Genomic DNA, 16324 nt, shown 5'->3' with positions numbered 1-16324 from the left:
ATCCCACTTTGGGAAAGTATCTGGCATCCATTTTCTGGATCACCCAGCCCCCTATAAGATCCCAATTCGGGGAAGAATGTGGCATCCATTTCCTGGATCACACAGGCTGCCCAAAAGATCCCAATTCGGGGAAGAACATGGCACGTTTCCTGGATCCCACACAGCCACCCAAAGAATCGCACTTTGGGAAAGAACCTGGCACCCATTTTCTGGATCACCCAGCCACCCAAAGAATCCCAACTCAGGGAAGAACAAAGCACCCTTCTCCTGGATCACACAGCCCCCCCCCCGCCCCCTCCTAAAGGATCCCACCCATTTTCCGGATCACCCAGGCCCCAAAAGCTAATCCTGGGAGGAACCAGCAAGGAAGTAAGCAGAGGGCAGATTGGCAGGCTCTCAATTGGCGTGCACCACACTTGGTTTGCAATTGTTTTTTGGGGGGGAGGCTGGTGGGAGGGGGAGTGCATGGGGTCAGCCACCGCTTTGCCTATGGGGAGCCCCACCCCCCAGCAGGATCCGGCGTCGGGACCCACCCCTAGAGAGCTTGCCACCAAACCCCCTCCTCCCCTCGAGATTGCATCGAAGTCGAGAAGGCGCATCGTGCGCGAAGCTGCCCGGACCGGTTTTTTCGCTCTCTCTGCCCGGGGATTCCGATGACGTCAGCCCTCCCCCCCCTCACCTGGCTCGCTGGAGGCTTCCGGGGCAGGACTACAAACCCCAGCATGCCAAGCAGCGCTTGGAGGGCAGAGAAAAGGTAGGAAGGGGGGGAGGGCTGAAATCTTTTTTTTTTTTTGGCAAAATTGCTTTTGGCAAAATTGCTTGATGGATTGGCAAGGTTGATGGATGGATGGATGGGCAAGGTCTTGGGACCCCCACCCCAAACCTTGCCAATCTAGTCGACTCCCCTTCCTCCTCCCCCAAGGTTACCCCTCCCTCCCCCGCTCGTTGCAAAGCCCCCTCCCCACCCTCCCCAACAGACCCCCTCTTGCAAAGAGGGAGGGTCCCCTCCTCTTCCTCTCCCCCTTTTTTCCTTTTTTTTTTTTTTGCAAGGGGCCGGACCACGTGCCAGCCAGGCCGGAAGGACGGCGTGGGACCCCCACCCCAAACCCCCCACCCGTCTCCACTCACCTGGACCCGTTTCGGGCTCCGTTTCGGGAGCGGGCCGCCCCACGCGGGATTTGCGGCTGTGCATCACGGGTCTGCCTTGCAAGGAGGAGGAGGAGGAGGAAAGGGGAAAGAGCAGAACCCCCTCACCACTCAATTGACCTCCCACCACCACCACCGCTTCCTGCAAGCAGCCGCCTCCTTCGCTTCCACTCTCCCCACGCTGGCCGCGGAAGCCGAGCGGGTGGACCGATGGGGCGGGGCGATCTTCCAAGGGGAGGGGGGTAAAAAGCCCCGCCCCCTTTCTCCACCCCTCACTTTCTCTCTTCCCTGCCCCGCCCTCCCCTTCCCCATGCCGCGTGGCTTCCAGTTCCGCAGGTTCCTCCCCAGCTCTTCCGTCTCCTTTCCTTCGTCAATCAATCGATCGATCGATCAGAAAAGAGCTGGGAGGGACCCGGGAGGTCTTCTAGTCCAGCCCCCTGTTCGAGTTGGAGAGCCTCACAGAATGGTGGAATAATGGAAGGGACCCGGGAGGTCTTCTAGTCCAGCCCCCTGCTCAGACAGGAGACCCGGCCTATACCATTTCATTTTTTTAAAATCAAGTTTTATTGATTCCCCCCCCCCCCACATTCACCCGCATCTTTGTTTGAACAGAGTATTGGCCATTTCTTATCTTATACAATTTTTCAAGTTCAAATACATTTTACTCGATTACAATTTTTGCGAAAATCTTTTTCCCCACTTGGAGCTGAACCCAGAAGGATATTTTTTCTAACACCCCTTTCATTTCTTTCTCCCTTTCTTCTCTTCTATTTTTTTTCTTTTTCCTTCCTCTTCCTTTCTTTTGTGTTGTTGGAAGAAATCTCCTTCTAGGTTCTGCTCCAAGTGGGGAAAAAGACACTGGAAACATGGAGACTGCTTGGAAAGATGGTTTAATGGTGGACAGGATCACATGGCTTGAGTTCCTGAACAGAAAAGGGCGGAATACAGCGAGTCCACGGGTTTTTATGCTCTCTCTGGCTTTACATTTCCTGGGCCCCCGAAAGAGTATCCTGATTGGTTGTCAGACTCCCAGGGGGTGGGGGTCTTAGCTAGCCTTGCTGGTTGATGGTCACATGTGCTTCCCAGGTCACGTGGTGAGTTTTGGTTGCTAGATGGGGCCCATTGTGTTAGTTTCTGTTGCTATTGTGTTGCAAATGTCCTTTGACAAAGGATTGGGTTTCTGCCTCTGGCCCATTGACAAAGGGTGGGGGGCAGGAAGGTGGGAGCTGCTTTGTCTGTAAAATATGCTTCTCCATTTCTCATCCAGGGAAATATAATATTCTGCCTTTTTTCATATTTCCTAAAATATTTCACTCTTCCAGGAAAGGGGTGGGTGCTAACCTCCTACAGTGTTTTAAGATTCTGAGCTCTCCTATTCTGCCCTATATTTCCCATTATTTCTCCTCTCTCTTTCCTTTTTATATTTCCATTGTTAATCCCAGTATGCTTGTTTTGTATTTTAAAATCATAAAATATTTTGTTTTGCCCTTTATTTCCCATTATTTTCCATCTCTTTTCCCTTTCTTGTACTTCCACTGTAAATCCCAGTGTAATCAATGAATCTTTTTAATCTTTTCTATTTGATCCTCTTTTCCTTCCTTGTTTCTTTCCCTTTTTTCTATATTCCCCATTATTAGTCCCACTGTAATCTTGAAGGTTCCCCCTTTTATTATTACAACCTATTTCATTGTTTAATTTTCCATAGTCAGTCTCTTTGTCTTTTTCGTTGTCGATCTCTCCTGTTTTTCATTGGTTATTTCCTTTTCAGCTTCCATGTATTCTAGCTCAGTCTTAGATTCATTAAGTTTCGATTTTCCATGCAAGATTGTAATCATTTCCTTTATTTCCAAGCACATCATCTTCATCATTTCCTTAAATTCCTGCACCATTTTATTCCTTCTGGGTTGATATTGTTCCAGGATTATAATGTGGATATTTAAATCCACATTATAATCCTCCTTTTTTAATAATCAAAGTCTCTGCTTGTAGACACACAAATCCTCCTTAGTTCTCACAGCTTATCATTTTAAAAGTTCAAGGTTTATTTTTTTTTCTCACTGCTTCAAAGTTTTCCCTCAAAACAGAAAGTTTAATGTCATACTCTAATTTCTCGTGGAGATGTCTCTCTACAATCCACAATTCCACTCAGCCGGTTAAAAAATATCCATTTTGTTTGTAATTCAAAAAGGAGAAAAGGAAAGTTTTCCCATTTCTTCTTTAACTTTTATATCCAACCAATCTGTTTATAATCCAATCCAAATCTGAAAAGTCCAAATTCCAATTTAACATTTTCATTCATATTCAAATTTCAATCTTTAGTCGGGCTCTCCTATAGAGCGCTTGTCACTTCCGTATTTTTTCTCTATCAGTTGTCTCCCCACGTCGCTATTTAGCCGCTATTTCCACGCCGGGGTAATTCTAAAATTTTCCAATTTTTCTTTTATTACCTGTGAGTTGGCCAATCACTCACCCGGTACCAGTACTCTGTCCAAATCTTCACTCCTGCACAACGCTTATTCCGGATGCTCTGGCTTCATGGCGATTCGCACTGATCGCCACCCCCCATTGCCCCCCCCCCCCCCCCCGTGACGGTTCGTCTGGCTGGGTTTCGCCAGGCTCATCAGAGCCTGGTATTTTCCCAACCAGTCACGCCGCTCGCTTCCGGAAACTCCCGCCTATACCATGTCAGATGGTAGTTCAATCAATCAGAATAGAGCTGGAAGGGACCCAGGAGGTCTTATAGTCCAGCCCCCTGCTCAGGCAGGAGACCCTGTACCATTCCAGATTCACCAAGTTGGAAGGGACCTTTTAGGTCATGTAGTCCACCACCACCACCCCGTCCAAGCAGGAGACCCTACTACGCCATTTCTGACAAATGGCAGTCCAATCTCTTCTTGAAAGCCTCTTCTACCCCCCCTTTTTTTTTGGTAAAGAGGACTACACCCCCCATGGGCTGTGCCCGCCAGCTGTTCCTGGTTGCAAGAAATCTGGAGTGTGTGTGTCTCGGGGGGGGGGGTCCTTTCCCTCTGAGCTGGAAGAGGATGGGACGGGTCTTCTGGGTTCAGGACTGGGCAGGTGGGTTTGCAAAGCATGCTGCTCCTGCAGCTGGAGGCTCGGGGGAGGTTTTCTCCCGGGATGGGGGGCTGCTTTAGCCCCCTTTCGGGGAACAGTCCCCCTCCCTCTCCCCAAAACGCCCACCCGAGTTCTTGCAGCTCCAGTCTGGAGTGTCTCCCACCGCCCCACCAAATTGGGCGGTGGGCCTGGGTCTCCCCATCTTCCCCCCCACCCGTCCTTTCGCAAGCACCCACCCTACAGCCTTGCCGGGCATCTCTGAGGCATCACGCCTTGGGAAGGACTCCAGGGTCCATGCTTCCCCACCAAGCCCCATCCACTAGCTGCGGGGGGGAGGGAGAGGTTGAGTAAGTGCCGCCGGATCCACAGTGTCAATTCTACCAGGGGTCTGATAAAAAGGACCCTTCCCCAAACCACCCATCGCCCCCGATGCAGCGGGCGCCCGGTTGGGGCTTCTCAGGGCGCCCCTCCCGCAGGATGGGCTGCTCTCCACGTGGTGGAGGGAAGACGGGGGTCTCAGGGAGAGACCCCTCTTCATCCTCCGGGGAGGGGATAGCAGGGGGTTAAATCCCCCCCTTTGAGCACAATGCTGGCAGCGGGTCAGACTAGAAGACCTCCAAGGTCCCGTCTAGCTGTCATTCTGTAAGGGTTTCCTGCTTGAGCAGGGGGTTGGACTAGATGACCTTCAAGGTCCCTTCCAGGACCCTTCTGTTCAGGGGTGGGTTCTAAATTTTTTTACTACCGGTTCTGTGGGCGTGGCTTATTTTGTGGGTGTGGCTTGGAGGTCATGTGACTGGGTGGGCGTGGCTAGCTGGTCATGTGACCGGGTGGCCATGGCTATGTGTATAGGGACTACTCAGAGGGCTGAAAAAAGTCATTTCTGATAGGTTCTCGCACTTTTGACTGGTCCTCACACTTATGACCATCCTCACATTTATGCCGGTGCAGCATTTTTAAGAACCATGTCACTCATTTCACAACTGCTTCTCTTCACCATGGTGATAAGATAGGGCAAAAAACTTAAAATGTGAGGACAGTTGTAAGTTCGAGGACTGGTCAAAAGTGCGAGGACCAGTCAAAAATAACTTTTTCAGCCCTCTGAGTAGTCCATGTGCACAAAAGGACTACCCAGAGGGCTGAAAAAAAGTGATTTCTGACAGGTCCTCGCACTTTTGACTGGTCATCATTTATGCCCATTGTAGCATTCTTAACAACCATGTCACTCATTTCACAACTGCTTCTCTTCACCATGGTGACAAGATAGGGCAAAAACATAAAATGTGAGGACAGTCGTAAGTTCGAGGACTGGTCAAAAGTGCGAGGACCAGTCAAAAATAATTTTTTCAGCCCTCTGAGTAGTCCATATGCATAAAAGGATACAGCAATAGAGAGGGATGAAGGAAGGGAAGGGAAATTAGAGTAGGAGTGAAGGTAAGAGAGGGAGGAAGAGAGGAGGAGAAGGAGAAAGGAAGAGGAAGTAGGGAGAAGAGGAGGGAGGGAAGAGAAAGTAAGAAGGAAAGAAAAGAGAGAGGTGGTAGGTTTGAGGAGAAAGATTGCTGTACAATAAAAAAGATGAAAGGGAAGAAAGGCAACCCCAAACAAATATAAAGATATTAAGATAAAGAATGAATTGTTAAACTTTAAAGAATAAAAGAGAACAAATATGAATAAATAGCAATAATTAGAAACACATGTACAAACATACAATGTATTTTCTTTGAACAGAGTATTTGGCCGGTTCATAAATTTAAACAGTGTTTAGTCATTTCAATTAAATTTAGTTTCTATATTTCCTTTTTGCCATATTTATTCATCTGTTTTTTAAAAAAACCAATATTACCCTTCATCCTCATCTCTAATCTTAATCAAATTCAATTTTTCCCTTCTATATTATACCCCTTCCCATTGTCATCTATTTTTATATCCATCCTCACATTGGTTAATTATGTAATATTACAGTTGTTTAATACAAATTCAACATTTAATATAAATCAGTTATATAACTATCTTTTTTTATATTAATCAATATGAACATGAATATTCCAATTATTTCCATGCCATCCAATTTCTTACAAATCAATTAATTATATTTACCAATAATAATAAACCAAATAATTTCCCCCATATATTCCTCCAAACCACAACTTAACCATTTCTGCTTTCAACACAATATACAATTAATAGTATCTCAATTATTACAATTCCCTAGTTAAATAGAGCTTTTTTTCTTTTGTGTTTTAAAATCTTGAACTCTCTTTTGCCCTAAATTTCCCATTGTTTGCAGTTTTGCACCTACCTTTTTTGGTGAGGAAAAAGAAAAAGAAATCTCTCTCTGCCTCATTTTGTCATGTTGCAGCAAAGACCCTGCTTTACTTTCAGTTTCATTTTTTCAGCATAGCTAGGGGGAAAAGAATCTGCTCCAGCACTCTTTGCAGAGCCCTGCGCAAAACAGCTGAGAGCAAATCAGCTGAGAGGCGGGAGGCCGATTTAATCAACTTGTGCTAATTAACCTATGCTGAAGCTGAAAGGGGCTGGTTTTTTCTATTTTTGCAGGCACCGGTCTACTCATTTTTCTTGTAACACTGATCAGCTGTAGGGTGGCCCTTTGAAGCCCTGCGGCAAGAGTTTAAATAGTTTTTTTCCCTCTAGCCATCAGCTGGGACTCAGGAGGCAGCAATAGATTGGGGGTGGGCGGGGTAAGCGACCGGCGACCGGCCCGGGAACCGGTTCGGGGGCGTGGCCAGCCAATCTTATTACCGGTTCTCCAAACTATTAAAAATTTTTACTACCGGTTCTTGAGAACCGGTGCGAACAGGGAGAAACCCACCACTGCTTCTGTTATTCTGAAATGTTATAGGGTCTCTTGCTCAAGCAGGGGGTCGGACTAGAAGACCTCCAAGGTCCCTTCCAGCTCTGATTTTGTCATCTGGAGGCCTGCTGGCTCTGTTGCAGGGCTCAGGTGTTACTCCTGCGTTACTCCTGGCTTCCATTCTGCGCCTCTGGCGGGTCAGTGCAGGTTTGTTGTGACGCAAACCCTGAACAGTTTGAGAGTTAACCATGTGAGTTAGCTTAACAACAGCATGGATTCACTTAACGACAGTTGCAAAATGGAGCAAAGTTCGCTTAGTGACTGCCTTGCCTTGCGAGGGAAATTGGGGGTCCAGTTGTGGCCGTTAAGTCGAGGACAGTTTGTCTTTCGAGATACCGTAACCCTTTACCTTTCTCGCCACCTTCCTTAAGTGATTCATTGCAGTTGTTAAGTGAGTCACACTGTCATTAAGCGAATCCAGCTTCTCTGTCGACTTTGCCGGTCGGAAGATTGCCAAAGACAATTGCGGGACCCCGGATGCTGCGACTGTCATAACTACGGGTCTGTGGCCAAGCGTCCAAATTTTGATCATGTGACCCCAGGCATGCCATAATGGTCGTTAAGTGAGAAGCAACATACCTAAGCAGACTGTCGTAAGTCGAGGACTGCCTGGGATTCACTTCACCACCCCACCAAACAGGATCATACAGGCTGGTCCTTGATTTACGACAACTGAACCCCAAATTGCTTAGTGACCCAGAGTTGCGCCCCTCTTTTGCCACCATTGTTAAGTGAATTGTGGCTGTCCTTAAGTGAATCAGGTGGGGTTGGGAGGACTTTTGGGAGGAAACAGTAACGAGGGGGCTAGAACCATGGGGGTGGGTCTGCTAAGAAGACCCCACCCCCCAAAAGGAAGGGGTCTAACACCGGAAGCCACTTTTGGTTTGTCACCCGGGGCTCCAGCAAGAATCAGAAGAGTTGGAAGGAGCCTTGGAGGTCATCTAGTCCCCCCATAAATTGTGGGAGTGGGATGTACGCAAGCTTTCCTGGTCCCCAAGGTAGCGAAAAGGGAGGGGGGATGCCCAACGCCGTGCAGCAAAGGGGAAGGCTGGGGGCTCCTTGCTTGAGTAGGGGGCTGGACTAGATGGCCTCCACGGTCCTTTCCATTATTCCATGATTCTGTAAGGGCCTAATACGTGAGCAGGGGGCTGGACTAGATGACCTCCAAAAACCCCTTCCAATTCTGTTATTCTGTGTTCTGTAAAAAGCCTCATCTCCATCTGCTGCACTGCACTCCTAGCACATGCGCAAAGGGGCTCCCCTAATCCTTCCCTCCTCCCGCCCCGGAGATGCAGAGCAACTGTTTTGGCAGGTCGGCTGCAGTGATTGGACACAACTGCCTGCCAATCACCACTCCGAAGGGCGTCACTGGGGTCGCCCGACACTGCCCAAACGAAGGAAACATAAAAGCCTTGTGGCGGTTGTTGTACACTTGCGCCATCAGCATCCCTGGGAAAAAAGACCGGCCAATCCGCAAGCAACAGAAATGCTTTGCCCCTCCAGTTTACTCTCTTTTTAACTCCCGCACTGCCGATGCGGCGCAAAGCCGAAAAAGGGACCAAGGAGAGTAAGAATTGATTGGAAAAGAAAGAAAGAAAGAAAGACTGGGAAACTCTCGAGCACCGAAGCCCAGAATAGAGATGGAAGGGACCTTGAACATCTTCTAGTCCAACCCACCCACCCCCTACTCCGACAGGAGATCCTAGTTTACAGGTAGTCCTCAACTTGCAGCCAACATTTACGTCGCTAAGTGAGGGATGGGTGAAGGGAGTTTTGCCCCCTTTGACGTTCCCTTCATGCAACAGCTGGTCAGTGAATCTCTGCTAGGTAGAATAGAAAAGAGAATATAATAGAATTGAATAGAATTAGAATAAGAATGAGAATAGAATTAAATAAAATAGTAGAATAGGATAGAGTAAATGAGAATATAGAATAGAAGCAAAGTAGAATAGAATGAAATAGCATTAGAATAGAATGAGAAAAAAATAGAATTAAATATAATAGGGTAGTAGAATTAGAATAGAATGAGGCTATAGAAGACAGTAGAATCAGAACAGAATAATTAAATAGGATTAGAATAGAATGAGAAAAGAATTGAGAAGAGAATCAGAATCAGAATAGAATAAAATTAAATAGAATAAAAATAGAATAGAATAGATACTAGAATAGTAGAATTAGAATAGAATATAATTAGAATATTAGAATTAGAAAGAATGAATAGAATAGAACAGAACAGAATAGAATACAGAATAAAACAGAACAGAACATGAATTGTAAGCAAGCGCAGGCCAGGCTTTCAAAAGTAACATCTACCTCTTTATTTATGTTATTTTTTAAAAGAGTATACAGTAGGAAATTGGTGGAAACGCAAACTAACTTGCTGTTTTCCGGCACAGAGCTACCCTCGCGGCTGTCGACCGATGTCGGGAATTGGAAGCAGGCAATCCGGCCTCTTCTCACCTCTTTCCAACAACCCAAATTCTACTCTTTCTATAAATAGAGAAATAACGAGAGCAAGCATGCGGCGCCGCGCAGCCAGCCTTCCTCACGTGCAGGGACTCAAAACGACGCAGCTCTCCAACCAAGAGACCCAGAAGGGTCTCCAGGGGTCTTCGGGGCCTTGGAGACGGACCAGAAGACTCTCCTTGCTCGCCTTTTTAAGCCGTATGTTTTGCCCGTTGTTGTTGGTGTCCCGTAGATCGTGGTGAAACCGAGGTCCCCATACTGATCTCACCGGGGGGGAGGGGCATCATTTGTGGAAACTGCCCTACTCTTTTTTTTTTCCTTTTCCCTCCCTGAGGGACGGCCCTTGGAGACCGGAGAAGGGTTAATGTCGTGAGGGAGGGGATAAGCCAAATCTCTGCCCGCTGTGCACCCCTCTACCTGGGACTCTTTGGGGAACAATTCTGCCTATGGATGTTCACCCCAATTTTGCTCCACCCCTGAAGAGAACAGGACAGCCATCCATCTGGAATCCGATAGGGTCTCCTACTCGGGCAGAGGGTTGGTTTAGAAGACCACTCCAAGGTCCCTTCCAACTCGGTTGTTCTGTATTCTGAATACTTCCCGCACGCCGTGACGTGGCTCCCGAGTTTCTCCCAATGCCAGCAAAATCCTACAAAGCAGTCGTTGTCTCCTTGCCAGCCCCTCCTCAGTTCTCGGAGACCCAAGCCACGGTGCCACAGGTTGGGGTCCCTTTCACACACCCCCAGAAGAAAACTAAGGCACCTTCTGCCAGCCTCCAGGGTGTCAGGGACAGCCCTTGGAGGCAGGAGGGACTTCTCCATAGATTTTGTGGGCACCCTTGTCCAAGGAAAACGTGGAATAGAGGGTGGAGGGAGAGAAGCCGAGACTAGGCGCACAGCTGCAGAAAGACCACCCCCTCCTCTAATTCGGTTGCTGAATCTGTCAGGCTGGGTATCCCGGATGGAGTCCCACCTCCACCTCGGCTCCAGTCATGTTCCTGTGGCTGCGCTGATGTGCCCGCATGTTGGAGCCTTGGCTGAAGACGCGCGGACAGAGCGGGCAGGCGTAAGGCTTCTCACCTGTGTGCAAGCGCTCATGCGAGACTAGGTTTGACTTTTGGGAGAAGCGCTTGGGACAGCGGCTGCAGGCGTACGGCTTCTCCCCAGTGTGGATCCGGATGTGGGCCACCAGGTATGGCTTGCAACGGAATTGCTTTGCGCACACCGGGCAGACGAAGGGACGATCCACCGCTGGCTGGGGCGAGGGTGGAGGAAGGATCCCGGCCAGCTGGGGCAGCGGGGTGGTGCTCCGGGCGCAAGGCAGAAGCACATCGGCAGTGAGGCGGACGGGCTGGAAGGCATCCAGACCTAGAGACTCAGGCGCCGGGTGCTGCTGGCTGGCAAATGCTTCCCCGTTGAAGGCCTCGAGAGGGTGCGGGCTGCCGTGGGCGAGGGGTTCCCGCGAGTGGATTTTCTGGTGGGAGATGAGGTTGGGCTTGTGGCGGAAGCTCTTTCCACACTGGGCGCAGACATACGGCTTCTCGCCGGTGTGGATGTGCTGGTGGGAGGCCAGGTATGCCTTGCTGCCAAAGGACTTGCCGCACTCCTGACACTGGTAACGTCGCTCGCCTGTGTGTACCTGCCGGTGGGCCAGCAGGTTGGGCTTGTGCCGGAAGCTCTTGCCGCACTGCGCACAGGTGTACGGCCGGTCAGTGGCCAGGTGCGCCAACGCCTCTGCCTTAGGCACCGAGCCTGCAATGCCCTCAGCTGCCATGTGGGCCATCTGGTGGGTGACCAGCTCCTCCCAGCCGTGGAAGCTCCACCCGCACTGGTCGCAGATAAACTCCCCGTTGCTCGGCAGGCCAGGTGCCTGGTGGCCGGGTAGCGGCTGCGGCCCATATCCAAGAGCCCAGGGGTTGAAGCTGGCGGCTGGTGGACCCTGCTGATGCAAAGCCATCTCCGGCCAGAAGGGCAGTGTGCCCTCACCCTGGCTACTGGGGAAGGGACTGGCCCCAGTGCCCATCTCGCCTTCCTGGGGCCCAGCCAGCTCTGGGGTGTGCGGGGAGCGTCCGGCTGCCTGGGGGATGACCCGGGGCCACTTATGGACGTGGAGACGCCGGTGGGCAGCCAAGGTGACACGTCCCAGGAAGCTTCTCTGACATTTGGGGCACTTGTAGGGTTTCTCCCGCTTCCGAGGTCTGGGCTTCTGCTCCGGAATGCCCTCTCCTTCGCCCACAGGGGGCCCCTTTCTTCCAGCCTGCAAAACTGGCCGTTTGGGCTTCTTTCTCGGCGTAGAGGGATGGGGGGCGTGGGGCTTCTTCACCTGCTCGGAAGGGCCTTGCAACCCCTCGGTGCTTTTCGCCTCCTGCTCCGGTCTCACAACTGCGAAGAGACAAATTGTACCGGTTGGAGTGGGGGGATTTGAACGCGGGACAGGCTTCGGCACTGGCACCACACACACCCTCCATGGCTGGAGATTCCCCCCCCTCCTCCCCTCTCTGGAGCTGCTTCCAGGATGGGTTTGCACTACAAAATATTCCTGTTGACTTTGGGGAACCCCTCACTCACAAAAGCCAGGGGCGGACATTTCTCCTTGCCTGGGAATTTTTTCCCCTCTTTGGCCACACTGGCTGGCCGGCTTTCTCTTTCTTTCTTTCTTTTTTTCTTTCTTTCTTTCTTTTTCTCTCTCCTTCCTTCCTTCCTTCCTTTTCCTTCCTTTCTCTTCCCTTCTTTCATCTTTTTTCCCTCTATCCTTTCCTGTCTTTCTTTTTCATTCTTTCTCTCTCTCTTTCTTGCTACCTTTCTGTCTTTCCTTTCCTTCCTTCCTCCCTTTCTCTTTCCTTTTTATTTTCTTCCTTTCTATCTCTTCCTTTCTTCTTTCCTTCCTTGCTTGCTTCTTTCCTACCTTCCTTCCTCTTTTCTTTCCTTCCTTTCTCTTCCGTTTCCCTCTCTCTTTTTTCTTCCTTCCTTTCCTTTTCCCTTCTTTCATCTTTCTTGTTTTCTTCCATCCGTCCCTCTTTCTTTCTCTTTCTTTCTCTTTTATTCTTTTTTTCTTTTTCTTTCCCTTTCTTGGTATCTTTCCTTCCTTTCTCTGTCTTTTTTTTCCTTCCTGTCTTTTTTCTTCCCTCCCTCCCTCTTCTCTTTTTATTTCCTTCCTTCCTTCCTTCCCTCTCTCATTATATTTAATATTTTTAAACCACCCCAAAGAGGGAATCTCCCCTAGCAAGCTCCCTCTTTGCCTCTCGGGACCCCGGGAACAATTGACCAGATCCAGGCAGACGGGTACAGAGTCACCACCCAACACCCCAAGCCCATGCAGAGTGGGAGACCCCCAATGCCCTGCCTGGAACCCCCTCCACCTTACCTTGGCACTCCCTGTCTTGCCCTGGAGGTGGCCTGGCACTGATCCGGGACACCTCTCCTCGTGCCAGCTGGGACAGCAGTTCAGGGATGGCCAGTAAGCATTCTGCAAAGGGAAAGAAGGGGATTGGACTAGATGACCTCCAAGCTCCCTTCCAACTCTGTCATTCTGTAAGTGTCTCCTGCTTGAGCAGTGGGTTGGACTAGAAGACCTCCAAGGTCCCTTCCAACTCTATTATTCTCTGTCCCGGTTCCTTGCCCGCTCCTTCTACGGAGCTCAGGCTGAGTGTTGGCACTGGGCATCAAAGGTTCTACCGCTAGAAACCCCCCCCCCCCCCGCCATGGAGAGGTGTTGGGGAAACCCTGCAGGCTTTACCCAGCGAGGAGACCAGTTGGAAGTTCTCGGCCATGACGTCACAATAGAGGTCCTTCTGCCATCCATCCAGCTCTGCCCATTCCTCAGCCGAGAAGCAGATCGCCACATCCATGAAGGCCGCCAACACCTGTCGGGAGGATGGCCAGGTGAGGACGGGAAGGGGCCCCTCTCTGGTTCCATCCCAGCCAGGCGGAGGGAGACCCCCCCCCAAAAGTGCATGGGGGGGGAGAGAATTTCCCTCTTTGTTTTTCTTGTTTCTCTTTCTCCCTCCCTCCCTTCTTTCCTTCCCTCCTTCCTTCTTTCTCCTTCCTTCCTTTTTACTTTCCTTCCTCTGTCCTTTCTTCTCTTTTCCTTCCTTCCTTCTCCCTACCTCTCTTCTCTTTTCCTTCCTTCCCTTTTCCTTCCTTCTCTTCCTCCTTCCTTCCTTCCCCTTTCCTTCCTTGCCTCCCTCTCTCTCTTTTTCTTTCCTCCCTCCCTCCCTCTCTTTCTTTCCTCCCTCCTCCCTTACTTTCCTGAGCCCCACACCAAGGGAAGGACCGGGAAGGGGGTTACTCTTCGAGAGCCCAAAGCCAGCAGGAGGAACCCGGCTGTGCACCCTTCTCCGAGACCCCGCCTGGAAGACAGAAAGCCGAACCCCGCCGCCAGCTTCTTTTCGTGCACGGGTTTCAAACGTGCAACTTTGGCACGGAAACTCTCTTCCAGATGTTTTCCCAGCTGGGACCCTCGGGGGAGGTGGTCTCCTTTGCATCTTCTGCAATTCAGCTGTGCCACCCTCCCCCGGTCCCGGGGTCTCATAAGTGAAGCGCTTGGGTGGGTGAGTGAGTGGGGGGGCGGTTGCCTTGCAAGCCTACCCTTTGCAAGTCCCGGACGGAAAATGCGGGGGGGTGTCCTTTCCTTCCCGCCCCCCACTTCTCAAAAGCCATGCAAGCATTCTTCTGCGCTCCGCCCCGCCGCTCCCGGCCGGCACAGGGAGCGATGGGATCGCGGGTCCTACTACCCACCCGCAAGAGGGAGCAAAGCAATTTTCCTACCCCCACCCCCGTCCCCGTGCAAAAAGGGGAGGGGGCGGCATGCAAGAGAAGGGACTGGGGAGGGGGTCTCAGCCCGGGTCTAAGAGCCGAGCCACCCCAACCCCCGCGCGGGCAGCAGTATGGAGGTGGGATGGGGTCGTTTCTGGGGGTGGGTGGGGGGTTTTCTTTCATCAGAATAAGGGGAGGGGGCAAACCAAGCAGCAGCACCGCCCCCGCAAACAGCAGCGGCAGCGCCGTTCCCACGACTGGAGGAGGAGGGGGCTTGCGGCGTGCAAAGGCGGGGTTGCACCGGTCGGTGGGTGGGTGGGTGAAAGAGAGAGAGAGACCCGGGCCCACTCGGCCTACCTGCGCGGGGGTGCCTCCGGCCATGGCTCTTATTTCCCCGCCCACTCTTCCGCGGGGCGGTCTTGCAAGGATGGAGAAGAGTGCGGCTCCGTATTGCGGACCCCGGGTCGCCGGTCCTGATGGTGCTGCTTGCTTAGCCGGTTGCTCTTTTGTTAGCCTTGCAAGATTTACACTCCGAGGAGGAGGTGGTAACAAACAGCTGCACGCCGGGAAGTGGTTTTTCCACGCCTCCCGGAGCAGGAGGGCGGGGCCAACCCAGACCGACGCCCCCGTACCCACCTTTCTGCCTCCGAAACCAGCCCCCACGCCCAGAGTAGCCTTCCCCCCATGCGCTGCTGCAGACCCCGGCCGTTGCAAGGCAGCGCGAGGATCGGAGTCCCGCGGGGCGGATCGAGGCACCGACCCCCTTGTTTGTACCCCCACCCACCCACCGAAAAGAAACGGTGTGTGTGTGGGGGTGTCTCCCTGGCCCCTCCCCTCTTCTGAGCCCCCCTCCCGGAGCCTGCTTGCTTTTATAAAGCTCTAAATTGGGGAGGGGTGGAGAGAAAGATAGAAGCCCCTCCCTTAGGGAGACCTGGAAGCTTTTCTTAGAGCAAGGGACCCTGCTGGAGGCCCCCCCCATTTCTGCTGAATTCAAGAGAATAGAGTTGGAAGGGACCTTGGAGGTCATCTGTCCAACCCCCTGCTCAGGCAGGAGACCCTTACAGAATTACAGAGCTGGAAGGGACCTTAGAATAACAGAGTTGGACTTCCGGTGGCAGTATCGCAGTGGTGCGGTGGGAAGAGAACGGTCTTTGTTCTCTGATCTCGAATTTTTCACGTTTTGGGGACCCTTCGGGCGCAAAAAGCCTGGAGGGCATTGTGGACTATAGGGGAAGTCTAGAGTGCAGTGAAGTGAAGAAAATAGTACAAGATTACTATGCGGATCTTTATAAACAATAGGAAATACCAAACGACAAAATTGATAATTATTTGCTGGAAGAAGGGATTATACCATTAGAGGAGGAAAAAAGGGAATTGTTAAATAAAGAAATAACATTAGAAGAACTGAGGGGCAATTTCAAGGCTTAAGAATAACAAGACACCAGGGCTGGATGGTCTCCCAGGGGAAGTCTATAAGAAATTGAGTGAAATTATAGAACCAGTGTTATTGGAACTTTGTAATGAAGCATTATATGAAGGGAAAATACCAGAATCGTGGAGGGAGGCATATATCACCTTAATCGTGAAAGAAGGTACAGATAAGAGTCAAATTAGAAATTATAGACCAATATCCCTCTTAAACGCAGATTATAAAATATTTATGAACATAATAGCAGAAAGGCTGAAAAAAGTATTGAACGAGACTATACTAATGTAAATGAAGCGGGCTCTGATAGATGACCACTGGATAACTTTCTATTCACTCTATTCTAAAAAGCAATGCATCCGGTTGGAAAAAGTACAAACTCAGCCAAAATCCTTTTGGTTCCTCTAGGAGGCCTCTAAGTTGTCAGAAGAAAGGAACATTTTAATGACATACAGCTTAAAGGTTGGTTAGGTCAAGGGGATCCACATGAGTTAAAAGTTGTCTATCGTCAGAAGATGATTTGAGTCTATGCTTCAGTAATCTACAAAAAGAATTATAACTGTTTTGCAAAGAAACTCAGTAATTAGGAAA

At 50.4% G+C, this 16324-nt stretch overlaps 1 protein-coding gene across 1 annotated transcript in view; it reads right to left on the bottom strand.

Annotated features, from left to right (window-relative positions):
- Window positions 1-9412: 9412 nt before the first annotated feature.
- Window positions 9413-16324, bottom strand: part of REPIN1 (replication initiator 1) — a 40015-nt gene continuing 33103 nt past the window's right edge. The window contains exons 10-12 of the mRNA XM_070944816.1: window positions 13289-13415; window positions 12917-13018; window positions 9413-11934 (exon numbers count right to left, since the gene is read on the bottom strand). Of these exons, the coding sequence (XP_070800917.1) occupies window positions 10496-11934; window positions 12917-13018; window positions 13289-13415 (1668 nt within the window). The 3' untranslated portion in view covers window positions 9413-10495. The remainder of the gene's footprint in view (window positions 11935-12916; window positions 13019-13288; window positions 13416-16324) is intronic.

The sequence above is a fragment of the Pituophis catenifer genome, unplaced genomic scaffold, assembly GCF_029215685.1.
Source record: "Pituophis catenifer annectens isolate HBS135680 unplaced genomic scaffold, rPitCat1.0.hap2 SCAF_5, whole genome shotgun sequence".
NCBI classification, from domain to species: Eukaryota; Metazoa; Chordata; class Lepidosauria; order Squamata; family Colubridae; genus Pituophis; species Pituophis catenifer.
Note: the sequence above shows the minus strand (reverse complement) of the source record. Positions and strands in the feature narration are given on the sequence as shown.